The sequence below is a fragment of the Polypterus senegalus genome, chromosome 5 (assembly GCF_016835505.1).
Source record: "Polypterus senegalus isolate Bchr_013 chromosome 5, ASM1683550v1, whole genome shotgun sequence".
NCBI lineage: Eukaryota > Metazoa > Chordata > Cladistia > Polypteriformes > Polypteridae > Polypterus > Polypterus senegalus.
In genome coordinates, this window is record NC_053158.1 from 65,076,514 (window position 1) to 65,097,435 (window position 20,922).

General features: G+C 35.3%; 1 protein-coding gene and 1 long non-coding RNA gene across 4 annotated transcripts in view; one reads left to right on the top strand and one right to left on the bottom strand.

Annotated features, from left to right (window-relative positions):
* mib1 (MIB E3 ubiquitin protein ligase 1) overlaps positions 1 to 20,922 on the top strand; it is a 208,232-nt gene that overhangs the window by 61,872 nt on the left and 125,438 nt on the right. For both annotated transcript variants that reach the window (XM_039754728.1, XM_039754727.1), the window contains exons 9-12: positions 903 to 1,036; positions 2,778 to 2,885; positions 8,593 to 8,790; positions 11,038 to 11,189. In XM_039754728.1, coding sequence (XP_039610662.1) covers positions 903 to 1,036; positions 2,778 to 2,885; positions 8,593 to 8,790; positions 11,038 to 11,189 — 592 coding nt within the window. The remainder of the gene's footprint in view (positions 1 to 902; positions 1,037 to 2,777; positions 2,886 to 8,592; positions 8,791 to 11,037; positions 11,190 to 20,922) is intronic.
* Positions 1 to 20,922, bottom strand: part of LOC120530322 — a 44,713-nt gene that overhangs the window by 21,722 nt on the left and 2,069 nt on the right. The window lies entirely within an intron of this gene.

The following is a 20,922-nucleotide window of genomic DNA, read 5'->3' on the forward strand; positions in this document are numbered from 1 at the left end:
TCCGGTGGAACTTGTATGTGCGTATATCGGAGACTGTGGGTCTTTTCTTTGTGATGTCAGACCTTCGCTTCCATAGATAAATCTGTCTGTCTGGTATACAAACCCACACCGTTGTACCAATATCGCACACCATCCTCATGACCATAGACTATGTCCCCACCCTTTGCTTTGTCTTTGTTCTTTTTGTTTTTTTCCTTTTTTTCTCCAGTTTGAGAGACTGTGCCACCTGGTGGCTCAGACGAAGTGAAACACCAGAACAGACTGAAGCCAAACTAACTTAAAATTGCTCATACATGCAAACTATGTGTGTGTATTTATATTCCACTTACAGGTCTAATGTAATAGAATTTAAAGACTAAAAAAACAGAAGAACCAGTGAGATTTTGAATGAACTATATTTCCTGAAATTTAACATGCTAGTTGGAAAAAATAAATATTGAAGATCAATTATATGATAAAAGCATTTATATTTTGCTAAAAGTTTTTTTTTTTTCAATGCCAGTACAAGTGATCTCCTTCTTCTTTTGGCTGCTCCCGTTAGGGGTCACCACAGCGTGTGGCAGTACAAGTTATATTAATTAAAAAAATATTTAGCAATACATTTTGAAATCATTTTATTGTGATAATAAACTTTCTCTGAAGACAATAACTTGTTTGATAATTATCTGAGCACTAAGTAGTAGGAATGAATAAAATAAAAGGAGCTCTCTTATTCATAGAGTCATGCAGTCATCTTGCATGTAACACCATTTTTTATGGTGCTACTGAATAGACATTTTCTGACCATGCAATGTTTTGGAAATTAAATAAAAAGCATTTTACAAGTCTGTATAACTTCAAAAATCATTTACTCTTTGTATTTTTTAATAATTGTCACGGATTTTGCTTTCTTATTTCCACAGAGCGTCTTTCTCAGCTACTAAAGAAGCTATTTGAAACACAAGAATCTGGAGATATAAATGAAGAGCTGGTAAAGGCAGCTGCTAATGGTGATCTTGCCAAGGTTGAAGACTTACTAAAGAGACCTGATGTTGATGTAAGTGGTGTAAGCTTTTGTATCCCTATTGTCCCTAATCTAACCCTAATGTGTGTTTCTTATCAACGAATAATGAAAAAGATCATTGTAATGCTGCACGTTTTTTCCTTTTTGTATATCTTATCAGCTCGCTGGTTGCCTGTGGCTATATCCCAGCTGTTCTGAAAAGGTTGTGCCACTTTCTGGAACACCATTCTCACCCACCTGGTGTTTCCGATACAGGCAGTACATTGCTTGTATGCATATGTTTTGTACTTTGCACTGCCTCTAATACTCTAGCAGTACGTCGGTGAAAAACACACTACTGCCCTGAGGAATATTTTAATATGGAGTTATCTCTGTGTGAAAAACATCATAAGCTCTTCAGAAGGACAAAGTTACTTGTTTGTAAAGAAATCTTTTCCCATCTGCCCAGCAATTATGTTGGTTTTCTGAAATAGCTGGAGCTGACTCTAGGAAGTATATGTTTATGTAAAACCATAAACTCATATTTTCTGGGCATCTATAAATTGCAAGAAACGTCCTCATATCTGAATAAATCTGTCTAAGCAGGTATAGTAGCTAAAAGAGATGAACAAAACCAACAGAATTTATAAATACCTTACTGGCATGCTGGCCTTCAATGAGTGCCTCGTAAGACATATCCTACAAATGTAGCCTTCTTTTTTATTTTTAATTGCACGATTGTTGATTTCTAATGACTTTGGCAAACCTCGTTGTCCATGCATGGAATTTCATGTCATTTGGATGCAAAAATGTTGTGGGCAAATGTCATTGTGGTTGTTGCAGGGGAATTCTGTAAGTTTAAAATAAGCATTTTCTGAAGTAAAGGACCAACCATTTTTTTTTTTTTTTTGTAAATACAGTCCAAACATGACGATGATTCAGTTGACAGTATAAATGTTTTTCACCTCAATAGATCTATGGGTAGAAATACTACTTTTTCTTGCCAATAGGTCAAGAATGTGAATATTTTTCTGAGTACCTGGTGTCTTTGAATTTTTATTCCAGCTAATTTCTTATTAACTTTTTCTTTTTATTTAATCAAATGTTTTTTTATGAATAATCAACAGAAAAAAATGAATAGAAACAATACATTGGAAAATAGGAACAAAGTTCTATTTTATTTAGATAAATTTAAAAGATTACAGCATATGTATTTGTGTCTATGTATTTAGCTGACGACTTTATTCAAGGTGACTTTTAAGTTTTGCATACATTACAATCGTTTATAGATTTACTTTATTTTTTCTTTTAACTTGGAGTGCTGTCAAGTTAAGTAAGTTGCTTGTTTAGTGTCACACAGCAAGACAGCAGTGAGAACTGAGATGGCTGCCTTACAGTCTAGCGCCTAACCATTACGCCATACTGCTTTCTGTTATATTACATTATAGTATCATGTGTTATTCATTTATCATTTCTGCTGTTTGTTGTTGTTGTTGATCTACAGTTGACCCATAAGAGAAGCAACAGATGATAATAATAATTCATGGATTACAATTGTTCACCATTTAACAAATTGCCTCAAACTTTTACTATCCTCTGAAATGGCTCTTAACTGGCTGCATTGTGCATATTGCTAATGTCTAATAAACCTTAACAATGAGAGATCATGCAGCTTTTTTTTTTATTATTTTGTTATTTCTAAAAAATTGTTTCCGATTTCCTATATAATGGCATACATCAGAGCGGTGACTCTGATATAACACATTTATTATTTCTTTTGGCAAATGTTTCTTAGGTGAATGGCCAGTGTGCTGGACATACTGCTATGCAGGCAGCAAGCCAAAATGGCCATGTGGATGTTCTGAAACTGCTGCTGAAACATAATGTGGACCTGGAAGCTGAGGTATGTGTCTGCTCTTCACAGCATTTTAATTAATGACACCTTTGACAGGCTGAGATGTTAAAAAAGACAACTTGCATTATTTGAGTGGAGCACTAAAAAGCTCTTTAGTTTCCTACAGTAAGCCACAGGCAGCCACTTTTCACTGACCCTTACAATTTTTTTAAATATTTACTTTGTTTTAAAATTGAGTGGTCTGTTGTGTTATATTATTATTTTCAATGAAAATGTTCCTGTTTTCCAGGGTATTTTTGGTCTATAATATAGCCAAAAAAGAATTTGTTAGGGCTAACAAATAAATCCTGCAAATCAGTATACAGAAAAATGTAAATATTTTGTGACTGGTGTATTTCTATGGATAGTTCCAATTGATAGTTGCTTTCAGAGGACCTTTGTAGTCGCTACACTTTTGGACCTTAAACATCACTTTGGAATCACTATGTGAACATCTGTAAATCCATCCAAGGTTAACAGTGATAATGGTGGAATTTGTATATCAAAATAAACTGCATCATAGTGTATTTCCTAAATGGCCACTGTTATTCACAGGTCCGTACCTTAACGGATCCGCTTTCTTAATGTCTAAGACAAATATAACCAAAAAACTGAAGGAAAAATTAGTTTGCTGTAAAAGTGAAACTGTGGCCATTTATTTCAAATGCTTGTATAAATGCACTGATTAATCCATTTATAGTATTGATAGGAAAGTGACATTTTCTTGTTTTTTATGGAAATAAAGATTAGGAAAAAGGCTTGTAATACGCCTGAAAAAAGTAGCTTCCTTACTTAGTTGTTAATCAATATAGTGCTCCGTACTAGGAATTACTGACATAACACACCTCGTTTTGGACAAATAGAAAAATGACTTTTTTTTTCCATCTCTACATCTTTAAACCAAAGAATAGAAAGTAAAGACATTTTTAAAGCATTTGATTGATTTATTTATTTTTTTAACTAAGAACTGAAATTTTATGGACAGCATTTTAAATTCTGTAATGCTTTACTTTAAATTGTGTGTTTCGCATTAGATAGATAGATAGATAGATTAGTTTATATATTTGCAATATATAACAGGCTGCTTTAGTTAAAATAAATAGGAACAGTGTTGAATCCAGCCCAATGCACATTTCATAAAAAGTATTTAGCATTCATTCAGTATTAAATCAGTAACAACTTGCAGGAAAATCTCACAAACAATTTAATGGTGACATCTTGATGAATATTAGATATTTAATGTTACGTGTTCCTGTAACACTGTTACTAATGAATCAATCACGTGACTCTGAGGCCCGGAAAAATGCAGTCTCCCTGGATCGGTCATTTAACCTTGAAAACAATTGGAGAAAATTCTGCCGATGTTTTTCGTTTATGAGTGGTCTTCGTGCGGGCTGCTGTGCCAGTTGTAGAACAGCGCAGAGGGTTGTTGACTACAAGTCAGCCATTTCATTGTTATGGTCCTGCTTTGATCTTTTTTATCTTGATTGTATTTGTTTCATATACAAAATTGTATATATACAGAAGAGTTGTTATCCCTATAAGATATCAGAAATCAAAAATTAATTTATAATTATAGAGAAAAATTTGTCTCTAATGTTTAAAAAATGCAAGTTATTCACAGAATTCAGTCTGCATATCTGTTAGTTTCTTATGAGTTAAAATGTACATCTCAAATTTTTTTTATAGCTTGGAAGCATAGTAACAGCTTTTGGTTTCCTTTGAATTTTCCATTTCTGTTTTCTGTATTACTTCTCACATCAATAGTGTCCTTTAAGAAATCTGAGCCATTAGCATTTCTCTTTATCCTCCTTTGTTCTTTATTAGTTCTTATGTCTGACTTGCTCCTGTGCAATAATTTAGCTGGTAGTTTAAAATTAACACTCCGGGTAATAAGGAAGTCATACGTATTCTGTAATTTTTCTCGTCCTATCTGTACTTTCATGATAACTGTGTTATCCATGCCACAAGAAAATGGAAATTACAGGACAATGCAAGCCTTAATTAACTACTAGTATAAAATATGTGCAACATATTTGACCTTATCCTTATTTCTGTTTTCTGTTAGTGAGCATTCTGTGACATGCCTGTTCTTAGAAATTTGCATGCAAATTCAATACTGTTTTTTCTCAAATCTATTTCATAATATTTGAAATTTCAAAGAGTATTTATCCTAGTTTTACATTAAAAAACCAAGATGTAATTTACTGTGTTTAACCGTTTGCTAGTGTTGCGAGTGCTATATGTAGAGATGCTTCTCCAGTTTCCTGATAGTTGTATATTCTAACCTTCTTTAGTGTGTGGAAATCATTTAACAATGTTTTTGAATTCTTTAATCGACTATGTCTCACATCTAGAATTCCTGTTACAAACTGTTTTCTGTTTACAATTTACAAACTTTATCAAAATAAGCCTGCCTAATTTCTCTTATCTCCCATCAATAGCTATCTTTCCAGTAACAAACTTCTTTTATTTATAATTTCCATAATTATACATTGATGTCTGTCTTTTAGCTAATAATACGTAGAATATTGGTAGTAATACTAGATCTTTCAGCTAGTTAGAATCTATACAATGTCAGGCTCAAGTTCACATATCGAACAAGGAATTCAGTCATTCTTAACATACACTTGTCATCGGTCTGTGAAAAGCACAGTGCAGTTCATTATAGAATTGTCGATCGCACGCATATATTTTGAATCATTTAAATCTTGAAAGCTATCTGAATTGGACACTGACTTTGAGTAATGTCCTCAGGCCCAGCCTGGCTGGATTGTATGTTTAGAGAAATAATTAGCAGAACATGGAGCAGAGTTTATATAATGAAAATGAATGCTGGATTAATGAATTGTTGTGCCATTTAAGACCACGAGGAGTGTCTGACTACGACTTTACTGCCACCTTTGGTTCATAATAGAACTAAATACATGTTTATGTTTTGGCATTTTGAAAGTCTCTTTCCTGGATCAACTGTTGGTCTCTAGGGCTGTTTTTATTTTTTACTGTACCATTTGTCCATAGTCAAATTATGGTGGAAAACGGCATGGTCTCTGTTAGCTTGTTTGTGGTTAGATAGTGGAAAATTGATTGGTGTCAGAACTGAGTTAAGAGAATAGTTTGTTCTTTCTGTCTGAGAACTCGCAATGCCCTTGTATTTTCACTGGGTAAAGCAAACGGCTCTTTCGAATGATGCAGATTTAAACGTTTTTAAAGACATCAAAATGATTTATTTTCTGTTTGCCCCTAAGGCTGCCTATAGTCTTTGTAACAGGTAATTTTAATATTTGTAAGAACTGCTGTGAAATTAAAACAAACACTCTGGTAGCTATGAATGGTAACTTCATCTTTTCATTCTTGATACAGTCTTGGCAAAGTTACTGTTTACGTTGTTTGGCCCGATTTAAATTGTATAATCTCTCTAGATGTCTGCCCTTTTCACCTAAGTTTGCCAAAATGTCTTAGCTTTGTACGTCTTTGTGAATATTTAGTGGAAACCCCTTTTTTTCAGAAATGTTTTTCTACTTCACTTATGACCAAATTGTTTAAGCTCTGTCAGTGCGGCAGTGACTTCCTCTCTAGGCTGTGGTGTACAATTTTTGTCACAGGCTGCCACCTCCACATCTTACTATGAGGATTGTGCTGACTTGATGATGGTCATTTATTATGTAAATTTCATGAAACTTTATTAATCTTCACGTGAGTAAGCATGGCATCCAGTTATCCACTAAAGAGTTTTGTTGGAAAACCTGTGTTGCATATCATACTGTATATTTCCTGACCTTCATCTTACCACTCTCCTGTACAGTCTGTTGTTAAAGCTAAACACTTATTTTGCTCACTGTTATTTGCAGTTCATTTTTAGTAATTTTAGGCCTTGTGTAGTGGTAAACCATTTCTACTAACTTTGGAAAAGTCGCATCTTTGTGATTGCAAACTTCTTTTCAACAATGAGTTTCATAGAGCACCTTTTGCAGCTGCTTATGTGACATACTGTATTTCAGCATGTGTTTTATATTGTTTGCTTTTCACATCAGGATGGCTTGCTTTTTCTTCCAGTAATATTAGAATTATTCAGCGGTGAATGAGCATAGGTGGGATATGTTTAATGCCAAGTTAGAGAGAGCTAATTTGAGGTTGGAGCAACAAAGAATTTAAATAATTACACAGACTTAATTTTATTTTTTATAACAAAAAATAATTCGTTGGAAGATTAAAGTGTATTGTTTTAGATTAAGGAAAGAACTTATTTTTAGTTCTGTTTTCTAGGGATTAGTTCTTGGAAAATGCCCAAGAGCTTAGAGATTACTTTATTATGTGCTTATTACATCTTTATTACATGTTTTGGCTTATTCATTGTTTACCAGTCATAGCCCTTGGGGGACACTATAGCTTGTTTTCACACCAAACAATTTCTTAATTTCTTTCAGTGAAATTCTTTGCCTAACTGAACCTGTCATATTTTAGGAATAGAAAAGCAGTTTCTGAGATGGCACACTTGCACTCGCTTACACCTGGCCAGTTTAGACCTTCCAATCAATCTGACATTTAGAGATGTGGGAGGAGGAGTGCAGGAGTGGGACAGGACATGCAGACTCCAGAGAGACCGTGACCACGCTGAGATCTGAGGTCAACCTCCTGCAGTGTTAGGCATCAGTGATGGCCACTCTGTTACACTGCTGCCCCATCATTTATTGCTTCATTCATGCACTTCTTTAGTCTTGTATTTGAATTTTTTTTTTGGACCTGGTCTTATGGAATTGTGAGGAAGCAGCTCTAAATATTGTGCCTCTGTTTTACCCAGGATTGTTTACCTGAGGTTTAAATTAATTAAGAGAGCTCAGGCAAGCTTCCATATAATCTTCTTAATGCAGAAGATTCTTCTCTCCTCATAGGCAAGATTATGTTCTCATCATCCAATGATTACTCGGCTTAAGTTGGCCTTTGAATTGAAAATTGGTCGGATTGGGGAGAAGGAAAAAAAAAGCAGCCATGGTATATCACCAGGATCAGCACTGGCAAGCACTAAATGAACAAGCATTAAACGCAGACAAATTCAGTTACATATTTTAGTCAAGAATTTTAATTGGAATAAAAACAGAAGTTCTTAAGAGCAGGTGCTTTTTGTCCCTTCTTTTATTCTGTGTTGGTGTTTAATAATAATAAAACAAATTAGGAAAAATGTAGGAGTTTAGAAATGTATGCAAGTCTTTGGGAATTAGCTGTTCAGATGTTTTGGTTTTGGAAGTGTTTCCCATCAGCTTGTTCATGTCATGGTTTATTTGTGAAATGACTTATATTCTGCTTGGGCAATCTTTAGCATGTGTTACATTTTAGAAACATTTTGATTACTGCTTGCTTTAAAGGTTCATGCCCCAGTTTCTCAGCAAAGAATTGTCTTAATTTTGATTTTTAATTTAGACCTGTACAACAAATGCTGACTCAGACATACAGTATGACTTTCTGTTTTAACTGATGGGAGACAACCACATTAAAAGTGTTGACATCAATCCTGGGCCCAAAATCAGTCAATATTTTTATATTGCCCACAGCACAAGAGAAGAAGTCAATGTAAAACATAATTCGATTTCACAAAAACATGAAGAGGGAAAATGAATGAAGTCAGAGTTTTATTTCCTATTAAACAGCTCCTGTGGATATTTTTTTACTAACAATATAATGCACTTTTAAGTAGTCTATATTTATATGTGTGTTTTAGGACAAAGATGGAGACAGGGCAGTGCATCATGCAGCTTTTGGAGATGAAGGTTCGGTTATTGAGGTGTTGCACAGAGGCGGTGCAGATCTGAATGCTCGAAACAAACGCAGACAGACTCCTTTACACATTGCAGTAAACAAAGGGCACCTGCAAGTTGTTAAGACTTTGCTGGACTTTGGCTGTCATCCCAGTCTTCAGGTAAACCTATCATCACCTCAGCTTGTGCAACCTGTACATTTATGTGGTATTAAACCTCTTGCATAGCCTGTATAGCAAAAAGCGTTTCCTAGATAAACTCAGTATATAGTAATTTAGCTAATTTACAGAGTCAAAGATATTCTTTGAATCATACATTTCATGTTTTAGTCATTTATGACTTTGTGTATCAAACAATTGTGTCCAGTATTTGCAAATTATTATTATGGTCCCGTTAGGAGAATTCATTTCATTTCAACTAAACATCACTGATTTATATTAACTCAATTGAATTCAGTGTTTTGTTTTAGTGATATGGTAAGTCTAGTAATTTACATTGCTGAAACATAGCAATACAGAAGATTAAGTGCTATTACCAGCCCCACCCTTTCGCCAATGAAACCTCTTCTCTGTCCACAGTCTCATTCCCTTGTCTGTCCTGGCTCGCTTGGCCTCCATCCATCCCAGCCTGAAATATAAATAACTGTTCCCACCTCTCTTTGGTCCACTTAATATGAGGAGATTGTAATGTGTGCCTTGGTGCTTGTCGGAATTGTTTTTTTGTTGGCGAGATCTATCCTTAGTAGTCTACAAGCCTTCCTTTTTGGAAAGCCATTAGCTTCCTCGCTCATTAAAGCTTCTCTTGCAAATCTGCTCTTGGCTTTCACAAGCTGTCTGCCTTGATTAATGTGCACAAGTGCTGTGTCTTCAGCACCACTGGCTGTGTTCCTTCTTGCTTTCCTTTTTAGCGTACTGTATCCTCGGATCTATATATATATATATATATAGACTGTATATGAATGAGTAAAATATAGTAAAAAATATGGGGATCTGCCCATGATACCTGCTACATTGTTCTGCTTTAATGCTTCTTGTTTTCCTAAACGTCCATTTTTCTCCCTTTCTAAATTTGCTGTTGAATTAAAGATTCCATACAATATACCTAATGTATTTGTGTTCTGTCAGAATCTTGCCAATCTGCAGTCTGTTTTGAAGCAAATGTTCAGCTATTGTATGTGGACTCCTTTTGCATGGCTATTTTCATTTGTGCTCCTGCTTGCCTTCTTTATTATAATTATTTTCATAATTTTATTATATGTATTTTTTAACAGTTCCGTTGATTTTGGGGTTGTTTATTTTGGTATTCTGTTGATAATCTGGCTGATTTGGCAAACTAGTCTCTTTAACATCCCGCACACATTTTGTCTGCCTCATGTTTCCCTACCCCTCCTGTGATCATTACTCACTGCTTGAAATGACTTTATCCTTCCGGGCAGCCGCCCAGGTAATAGTGTATGAATTGAGCTGACGTTACTGATCGAATAACCCATTTAACTGTCAGGTAGTTGCACTTAATCTAGGCTGTTCAAATCCTAATGTTATTATACATTTTTTTTCTTCTTCAGTATTGGTCATTTTTCATTTAGTGATAATAATATTACAGTGTTACGGCATGCATATTGATCTAAGTAGAAGTACTGTTCACCTGGCTGGCTGTGATAGGCGATTCAGTTCAGTTTTCAATGTGGAAGTTTTATGTAGTGCTTTAATTACCTCACACAAAGTCAAAATATAAAACGTCAATTGATTAAAATACCTAGCACAAATTCTACATTGGCTTATTATTAAATGTCTTTATTAATCTACCTTTTAGTGAAAACAGTGTATTATTCATATCTCTTGTGACATGTTTGCTAGCTTTTCATCCCTGTGAAGTAGCTGAACAGTCCAAAACGTTTTTGGTTTCTTTCTTGTAATGTAACACGTTGAACTTTTATCTGGTTTGCGACAGGGGTGAGACAGTGGTTAACACTACTGAGTCGCCTTCTCAAAGACCTGTATTTGATTCTCTGCCCACTCACTTACTGTGTGAGACTTTCACATTGTCTCGTGGTAATGTTTTCTTTATGTACTCTGATTTCCATTCACATCTAAAAGACGGAGGTTCGAATTTCATTTGTAAGTTCAAATTTCCCCAGTATTACTAAGAGTTCAGAGTTTGCTCCTACCAGGACTTACTGAGTAGATGGAAAAATTATTTGTGCTTTGATTTACCTTGATTTGTGTGAGCTTTGTTATAACATTCATATAAGATTTAAACACCTTATATATAGTATTGAAGTTAAAAGGGACGGAATAGTATTTTTTGAGTGAGGCTTTTGAGTTAAAATTAATAATTTGATCAATTAATTACTAAAATGTTTGTATTTTTACTTCTTCCTTCGACCCTGCTGTTATAATTGTATCCAGGACTCAGAAGGTGATACTCCTCTTCATGATGCTATTAGCAAAAAGAGAGATGACATGCTGTCCGTGCTCCTGGAGGCTGGAGCGGATGTAACCATCACCAACAACAATGGATTTAATGCTCTTCACCATGCAGCCTTACGAGGGAACCCCAGGTAAGTTACAGAACTTCTCTTCTCAGAATGGCTTGGCTGTTTATAATCCCTGCTTCTAAGTACGGGGATGTTAAGAATCAAGCAGACTGTGCTTTGCTAAGGCCAAATAAAGGCTGTTTGGGTGGGCATTTTTGATTTATTAAAACAAGCATCATGCAGAAATAAACATTTATATGTTCAAACGTTTACTTTCTGAGACCATTGGTCCCAGTTCTTGTGCTGCCTGATCTTATGATTTTTTTATAGTGTTTCTGATTATACTGTTATTGTGAAAATGTGGTTGATGTAAACTTTCTGAATTTGCTGTAGTGTAACCTTTAGCAGTTGTAAAAGTCATAATTGTGCATTATGTTTTCATAACAAATCATTTTTGATGTTTGCTGATTTATTGTTTATGTTGGGAAATATTACCTTAAAGTTTCTTTTATTAGATGACTACATCTTTGCAAAGTTGTAGCTACATTGTTTTAGTGGAACTCCAAGTTTATTTGATTGATCATGAGGTACTCTGTGTATAAGTTACTGTAGAAGGTTTTCAAGGTATGACTGTAGTGTTTTGTAGAGAATGAACGTCACTTTATTATCATTGGCTAGGTACTTGGCTTTTACTCAGGAACAAGAAGATGCAAGAAATGGCATTTTGATTAATACTGTCAGTATTTTACCTGCTGGTCATCATTCTAAATTTCATCACTCGCCCCCTTTTCCTTCATGGTCATAGCCAGGTTTGTCATTTTGAAGGCCTCTGTACTCGGCTTCATGGCATTTCTGTTCACTTGACTCCCAACATTGCTTATTTATGGTTGCTTTCTTAGCATTGATTGTCTGAAGTGTAGCGATTTTTGCGTCATAAGGTCAATATTATCATGGCAGTAGAGATGCTGCTTGTAAATTATTGTTTCATCGTTTTTCCAGGCAACAGATTACATTTACTGACACAAATCATGACTGGGGCAAACAGTATTCAGAATTCTGTTACATTTCTTTTTATCATCTCGCCACCAAAGTGTTGCTTTCTGTGTCTCATCATGTCTGAATATAATCCATTTTAAACGTTTTGATGTGTTTTTAGTTGTGGTGCTTACTGTTTATTTCCATGGAGGTCTGTGGGTTGTATTGGTTTCAGAAGTGTGCATACATACATATTTACAAGCATAGTGTCGAGTTGTGTGGCAGAAATGCTGAGTATTACTGTTCAATTTCCTGCACTATAAGAATATATTACCTGATGGTTTATTAAAGTGCTACTGATTGTCCATAACAGAGCTTCTTTTTTTTCTGAAAAGTATTTGTATTTTATAGTTTTTATTTTATCCTGGTAATAATAGCTGTACTCTTTAGAAAATGTGAGGTTTTACCTTGAGCGTTCCTGCACTTGAAGTGACTCCTGTAGGTGAGAGGGAAACGACACTATGGGGTGTTCCTCATTCCTGATGATTACTTGAAGGGTCCTTGTGAAGCCCGCTGTACTACTGCTTATGTAATTCCAGGGAGCTTGGTCAGATGTACAGATTTACAAATGGCATGAACTGGCTTTAATACAGGCTTCTAATGCTGACCATCGCTCATCTTTTTGTTTTGTTTGTCTGTGAAGGTGGTGCAAGCAATTCAACTGTCAACCAAAGATAAAAACCTGAGATGAGTAAAATGATGCTGTCTTGATGTTGGTAATTGGCATATCTTAGGGTCCTGACAATAATAAGGTTTCTTAGTTGCTTTCTACTTGCTAGGCAGCATTACAATACTTGTCTTCTCGTGGCTTTGTCCTTTCCAAAATGTTTTGATCACCTTTATGCACTATTATGTTAACATTATTTGATTTCTAATTGTAATATGATGCCCTTTGTAACTTAATGCATTTTATAGCGTACTGAAATGTTGTAAACATTCATCCATCTTCCCGACCCATTTACCCAATTGTATGGATACCAGCAGCATTAGATGCAAGGCGAGATATTCATAGAAAATAATTTGCCGCTTATCAGTCATTCACCTTTATTTGGCCTTTTAAATTTACAGTTGTGCATTGTTGCAAATTATTTATAAAACGGACCATTAGGCATCAATTTCACATTGTTGCATTGGAAATTGATTCTTGTTAACTTTTTTGCAACCACATATTAACATTTAACCGTGATGTGAATTTTTTTTATTAATAAGCAGTCTGGTTTGTGTTTGGATTGTTAACATTCTAGAGTCATGGGACGCTTTTGGCATGGATCCACTACAGGCTGTTTCTGCATTCTGTGGTGTTTCAGTTCTGCACCTTGCTTTTCTGTCATAACTCCGCTGACTTTTGTGCAGCTCCTGGAATTTCGTATGTCCATCACTAGCAGCACTAATTACACAGTGGCTGCATTACGGCTGTCTGTCTGCATGCCAGGATTTCCATGGATTGTTACTTGCAGATAGATTAAATGTAATAGCAACGTCTAGAGTTTCGTTTTTGTCTGTAAATCAAAGTACTTGTTTAGAAGGAACAAATGCATCTAAATGGCATTGAAAAATTGTGTTGCAGGTTGGTCTGCAGTTGCTATCAAAGCTTCTTCCAGAATTTTTAAACTCTAGTTGTAGTTGCACTCGGGGGCAGCAAATAGAAAAGAAGGTCTTTTAAGTGTATTTTTAATCTGTCACGTTTCCCCAGTGTTTGCTGTATGTGAATGAAATGCAGTTTCCAATACTTATACAATCAGACTGTTGATGGATTGACAAATATCTCTTTATTGTAAAACAGTGTATTATTAAAATGCCAAAAAACAATTGATCACAAGAAATACAGTGAAACAACATCAATATCTTACCTAAAAATTTTAAGGTCATAAACAAATTACAATGTTATTCTTCTCTTTTTTTTAATGCCTTTGTGGTTTTGCTAAGATTTGCTGTCAGTAGTTAAGCATACCTGTAGTGACTGTGCAGTGAGGTGATGAGTTGAAATAAAGCTTTATCATTGGGTTTAGTTTAAACTCTGTCTAGTCGTCTCCCCCCTAAATGTAGCTCCTCGTGTTAAAACCTTATATTTGGACAGTAGTGTGTTCCGGACTAGAAGGACGCAGGCTTACGTTTACAGTATATCACTTGCATTTTGTTATAGCTGTTATTTGGCTTATTCAAAAATGTTTTTGTGTTTAGTAAAAGTTGTATTTTTGCAAATAAGAAAACCCCAACAAATTTATTTGTGATATGCATCATTTTATGCACAAGAAATCTTACCAAAGCATGCTGTTATTAAATGAGTTATAATATTGTAGCAAAGATAAAATAGAAATTGTATAAGTAAAACTTTTTCATATTGAAATTTCTGAAAAGCGTAAAGATGAACATCACATCCAGTTGCTCTGACGCTATACCTCTTGTGTTCAGATTTTTAGAAAAACTTGAAATTGTAAAGCTGAACTGTTCTCTCTGGATGTATTGCATGTAATTTTGTTTTAGTTTTTCAAGAGATCATTGTAGTAAGTTTACTTACTGATTAAGTTTCCGAAGTTTCAGTTCTTCTGCTTTCTTTGATCTTAAAATGACATACGTTTATGGTATTTACTGTAGGAATCGCAGCTGTGCTGACTTGAATTAGTTTTCTTATATTGTATGTCGGTATGGCTGTAGGTACTTCTGACTGAATTGAGGAGAACTTGACATCAGTGACTCTGGTTTAGCACTTTATTTTAGCAATGGAATGTAATGAATATTTTGATATAAAATCATCCTCGAACACCATACCTTCCCACATTTACACTCAAATTTAATGAAGGAAATGTGGGTTATATCTGCTTGAATGGATATTTTAGGATAGGATACAGCCTTATTGAAAATATATACAGAAATCTAATTTGTAATCATAAATACATTCATTTATGCTTTATTCCTGTACTGTATATATTGGAGCTAGAGAGTTCTCAGTATCCAGCCCTGACAAGGTACCCGTCCATCACATGGCAGTGTCTCAAACTCGCTCATTCCCACTAACCGTAACTGAATATTTTTGAGGTGATGGTAAATACACAATGAGTGTAAATCTTTATTCCCATATCCTGTTTAAGAATTACTATGGAGTTATGCAGTTTTACACATTCAGTTGAGCACCAATTTGACAAAATGTCTACATTGTGCATAAAAGTGAAAGAAGGTGTTTTTCAATCATAGGCAACAAGGAGAATGTGAATAAAAGTTCACAAACAGCCTTGACTAAGCTGGTAAGCCCTTGTTTACAGCTTCTCCTCATTTCAAACAACCATCATCACTTTTATAGAAACATCTTTGCTTGGTTACCTTTATAATTATGGCTGTTAATTTAAATTTTGAGGAATGTTACTGTTTTCAGTTGTTATTACTCACTAAGTCATGTGCAGAACAATTAAGGTGGTGCTTCTAAGACCTTCAGCTTATTATATTCATTTCCAAACACGATGATAGGAAAGGCAACAGCTGCATGGAATTTTTAGTGAAAGAATATCGGGTTGTATCAGTCATATGAAGCATGTAGCATGTGTTTGTTTTTTTTTTACCATTGTAAAAATTGATGAGTTTGTGAGTCTCTCCAACTCAAAAACATTTTAAGACAAGAACTGGTGCGTGTTTCTGCTGATCTGCCAAAATGGGATATTTGATTAATGTATTTTTGTTGTGCAGCTCTGCAATAGCTTGTGAAAATTATAATTTTTGAAACATTTCTCGTAAATATGGCCTATTGAAGTCAACAGTGTATATGTTTAAAGAATTAACACCTTTAAATGAAAATATGTGCTTCCATGAGAAAGGTTAATGCATTTTTATCTCTCTTGTGCTGCTTAGCACTAAGGAATGCAGCCTGGGAAAACAAATCTATGTGTCAATCAGACATCGAGAACCTGGTTATTAAGGATCAATGGGTGACCATTTAATGAGAGGAATCATATTAACCTTTTCAAAAGATTTGAGTATGCACCTCATTTAAAGTAATGGGAATGAATATCAGTTCATTATTATAATGGTTGGACTTTAAATTGCAGAAAATAATATTTGTACGGAGTGGGACTGAAGCAAATTACACAATAGCATGACAGTTTAAGATGTTTGGGCAAGAAGAGGCCATTTTGCTTCTACATGCCTGATCATTGCACAGTGCGTACTGAACCAGAGTGGAGTTGATTCAGATAAGAAGGTAATCCTCTTTCTGTGGCATCGTGTCCAGTTACAAAATAACGCCCTCCTGAATAAATAGTTTTACCTGAATTTTTGTTACATGCCAGTTTCCGTGTAGGTTTTAATTAATGAATATAGTCTGTTCATTTGTTACACGATTAAAGGAAGTGTAATGCAGGGGTTGTTTGGCTCTGCTTAATGTGTATAATTGTAACTTGACAGCTTCCATGGAGGGGGTAGGGCAAGTGAGAGAAGTTGGTGATATATGGGCCATGAATATGTTTGCGGTTGCTGTGAGTCGAGGCGCTGACCCACTTGCTATGATAAAAATTATTTCATATTGTGTTTGCTGAAAATCAAGCGTTGTCATCTTTATTGTTGACATAATGAGAATGTCATTCTGCTGTCTTTCATGAAAATTCGAGAAAACTTGTTTTGAATACTAGCACACTGGGTGTAAATTGTCCCCACTTACAAGTATATATGTTGTATTGGTCTGTTTTTTGAATTTGTTGGGGGACTCTGCTCTGGAACAGCGTGATAAACTTATTTTCATCCTTGAAATTTATGATTATTGTTGTCTTTTTGGACAAGCAATCTGTCTAATATAGCACTGGCTCTGAGAAGCAACTTTTAGCAGGGCACCTGATTCTGCTAATGGAGTCTAGCTGTGATTTAAACAACAAAAAGCGATGTCATAGTGCATCTGGGGTTTGTCTGTCTTCTGTGGTGGTGGCTGGGAGTCTGTTCAGCTCTGGAATGCTTTTTCCTGCCTTCAAGAGTATGTTGTAAGTCATTGTTTCCATGGGAGGTACTTTATTCTTATGCTTTGCAGACTTTGTGTGCCCTGCAAAATCCTTCTTTGTGAATTTTTGTTTGCAGAGATTTTATTGTTTGTTTGTGACTGTTAAATATGTTTATGTGAATGCAACATGTAATGCTCTGGGCAACAATAGAATTTATTTTCAGGGGCTGAAATACAGCTAAGAAAGATAAAACCAATTTTTAAAGCTGTCTTTATTTGCTTTCATAGAAATCATTATAAAAACATAGTAATTTGTTAAATAACACAGTTTTCTAGTAGTATATTACCACTTATATTACATGGTTCTTATGGTAACAAATGTATGTAAACAAGGAGAAAAAGACCAACACAGATAACAAAGAAAGTCATCATTTCTATGTTCTTCGATCTTGGGAGAAAACAGGGTTGTCATAAATAACACATTTAAAAATACATCTTCCCTCCCATTTATTTGAGGTGTCATATTTCCGAAGTGATCAATGCATAGCTACAGCTGGTTGAAGGGGACCAAATCCATTGAAGAGGTGATTTGGTTCCATTTTACCAGCTTTAGCAAAGCATTGGATGACCAGCCATGGTTACAGTTCACGAGACAAACCATTGTTATCGCCCCTGAGTGGTGGCTAAGTGTTTTTTTTTTTTTTACTAGGTCTCCTCCAGGTGGAGAGTTTTCTTTCGGTCTCCATTTTGCCACAACAGTCTGATGATCTTATGTGCGTCTATAACAAACATTTTGCGTTTCTGTGAACTCAAGATTAATAAGTGTTTTAATACTGGCTGAAAGTATCATAGGCACCTCAGCACAATAATAATACATGAATTACATACATTAGTGGAAATTCATTTGGTTTGACTTGGGGTGCATTCATTCATTCATTCATTCATTCAGGCATTGTCACATACATTTAAGTGATTTCTTAACATCACCGGTAGTAAATTACAGTTTATTAATTTCAGATAGACATTTAACTATTTCTGGTGCATTTTTATTTGAGAGGCATTTAAAGAGCATTCAAAGACCATTCATTCTGAAAGTATGTAAGAATATGTGAAGTGCACTTCCTTATATTGTGGGCTCTTTAATAAAAACATGACTGTAGCAGGTGCCGCTCAGAATGGACTTTGACAGTAAAGGGAGCTAGCTATAAAACTAGAGCTATTTTTAAGACCCCCTACCCCCCCCCACCCATGCATTGAGCCAGCCCAGGCTGAAGCTCATGTACACTTTCAGCTGCTCGAGTGTTTTTGGATAGCTTTCCTGATTCATACACTAGCCATATCAGGGCAAGAGAAAGCAATGGAAAAAAGCAGTACAGCATTTGATAATGTCAGCATCTGGTCTCTGTGTCAGTCAGCCGCTTGGAAATGTTTGAGTTACGTTGGTGTCAGCACATGCACAGAGTTCACAAATATGTCCAAGTTGGAGGGGGTGTTGGGGACAGCCAAGAAGAGAGACAGCTGATCACAGTGGATTTATCATCCGGGTGCCTTGTCTAACTGAAACTTTAATGGCATGTATTTAGTTAATGCTGGCCTTTTACGATAAAAGATGTATTTGTAATAATATTGTATGCATTAATTATGTGTCTTAACCCAAGCCGTTGACACAACTCTGGTAAGTTCAGCATTTTCTTTCACCAGTTGCCAGCTGAAGAATAATAGTTTTGTTTTAGCTGACTGACTAGGCCTGTGATGGTAAACATTTCTAATAAAGGCTTTCTATCCTTGCTTTTCTCTGTGCTCTCCTATGATACTCACATTTTAAAACGATTGTACTCTCTGTTTGTTGAATTACCAACTCTTGCTGTAAGCCTTAAATGCTCCTTGAGGGAAGCTTGCTGAGCATAAGAAGCAATTTGTATCGTATTGGTGGTGGTATCAAATAATTAGTCGGGTATCAAACAATTTGTTTTATGACAAATTGTTTATGAGATCAAATAATAATATTTTAAATGAAACAGTCCGAATTATGCAAATGAATGAAAACAATAAAAAACAAAATCATGAAAATCAGCACTTTTGCTACCTCTTGTTTATTTTTTGTCACTTGGAGTAATTTTAATTTATGCTTATTCTTAAACTTTTTCTCTTAAATTTATGCTTAAATTTGTAAAAAAAAACAACTTGTGTAAACAAAAGTAAAAGTCTCTCCATCCATCCATCCATATACAAATCCATTGCTGGGAAGACTCACACCCATTCTCATATTCGGTCATGCATAATGGACCGTCTCTCAGTCGTCAGTTTAACCTAAAATGTCCGTTAAGAGTTCAGTCAGTCATACGGGACAAAGTTAACTTAGCATGCCTGTCAATGGCAGGGGGTGGGGGTGGGCATCTATGTGGGCATCGAGTAAACATGCAGACTCCCCACAGACAGTGACTGTGCCTTCTTTTGAACACTTGATTCGGTTGTCCGTAACACTTTCCTAATATTCTATCAAGATAGTCTTACTTTAATACCTGGATTCAGCCTGGGCAGACATAAGAGCTGGTTTTAACATGATATGAATTAAAGTGTCTGACGATTGTATTTTAAATTTGTTTATCTACAAGTTATTGTGGTAATTAGTTAAAAATATGGGTTTATTGGTTGAAGTGCTGCTTAGTTTAAGGATAGGAAAGTAAGGATAAGGTCAAAATGCACATTTACTGCATTTTCAGCATTGTATTCATTCAGATGCTCTATTTTGCACTAAATGCAAGAGACTAGAAGCAAACAGAGGCCTAGCAATCTGTCATTGCTGTCCTGTATTTTTGAAGCATTCAGCAGTGGAAACCAGCTGACTGGCAGACGTGATCCAGATATCTCTGCATTGTCACATTTCTGTGCACTAATCTGACTGGGCATTTCACGTTAGTGAAGTACGAAGCCAAAGTAACAAATGGTAGTGAGCTCGGAGGGGCTGTGTAAATAGAAAAGGATGATATTCCAAAGTAAATGGGTCAGTATATACTTCCTTATGCAATATGCACCTGTACATGCAAGATTAGAATTACCGCTTACATTTTTTTTTTTCTTTTAGAGGTCAAACCTGCTCAATTTAAGTTCAGTTCACTAAAACTCCTCTGTGCCACATGGATGCCAATTTTAAATCTTAGACTATGTCTGGAGAATCTTTAGTAATATTTGTGAAGTGATGTGTCCTCCTGAAAGCTGTTTACTTAAGTACACCTAGGACACAGTTGTTTGCTACTTTTGAGGACTGTTAGATATTTTTTTTATATTTGTCCTTTTGATTAATAAGTGATTATTTTTTCAGACATAGTTGGTTTAACTATATCTCTCAGCTGAGTAATATTGAGAGTTTTTTGATTTGGGAGGTGAGATGTTGAAAGATTTTAAGAAATATTCATCTCTCCCCTTGAGTTTTACTTGCTTATTTCTTTTTTTCCCCTCATCCTTTTGCTTATTCTCTGCAACAGTTTACATCTTTTCAAAAGGCAACAAAAAAAGGTCCTGTAAAGCTCCATATGCCTTGTTGTGTTGCTCAGTGCCGAAGCCAAAAAGACATACTTCTTTACATTCCATAGCTTTCTTATGTCCATATGGGTACATAAAGAAGTATGTACTCCAGGCAGGCAGAGAAAAGGCCGACATCTGTATAATGGAAAAATGAAGTAAAACCCTCACATCTCCAAACTGTACTCTTTGCAATCAAGGAAATCGTACAAAGGGTGACATAGCCTTTAGTGCTAAATCTATACAACACTATGAAAATCAAGCATCACAATAGGAGTGCAGTAGTCTAATAGATGTATTAACATAAGGTGACTTTCAGAGATACCTGGAAAAAAAAAATCGCGA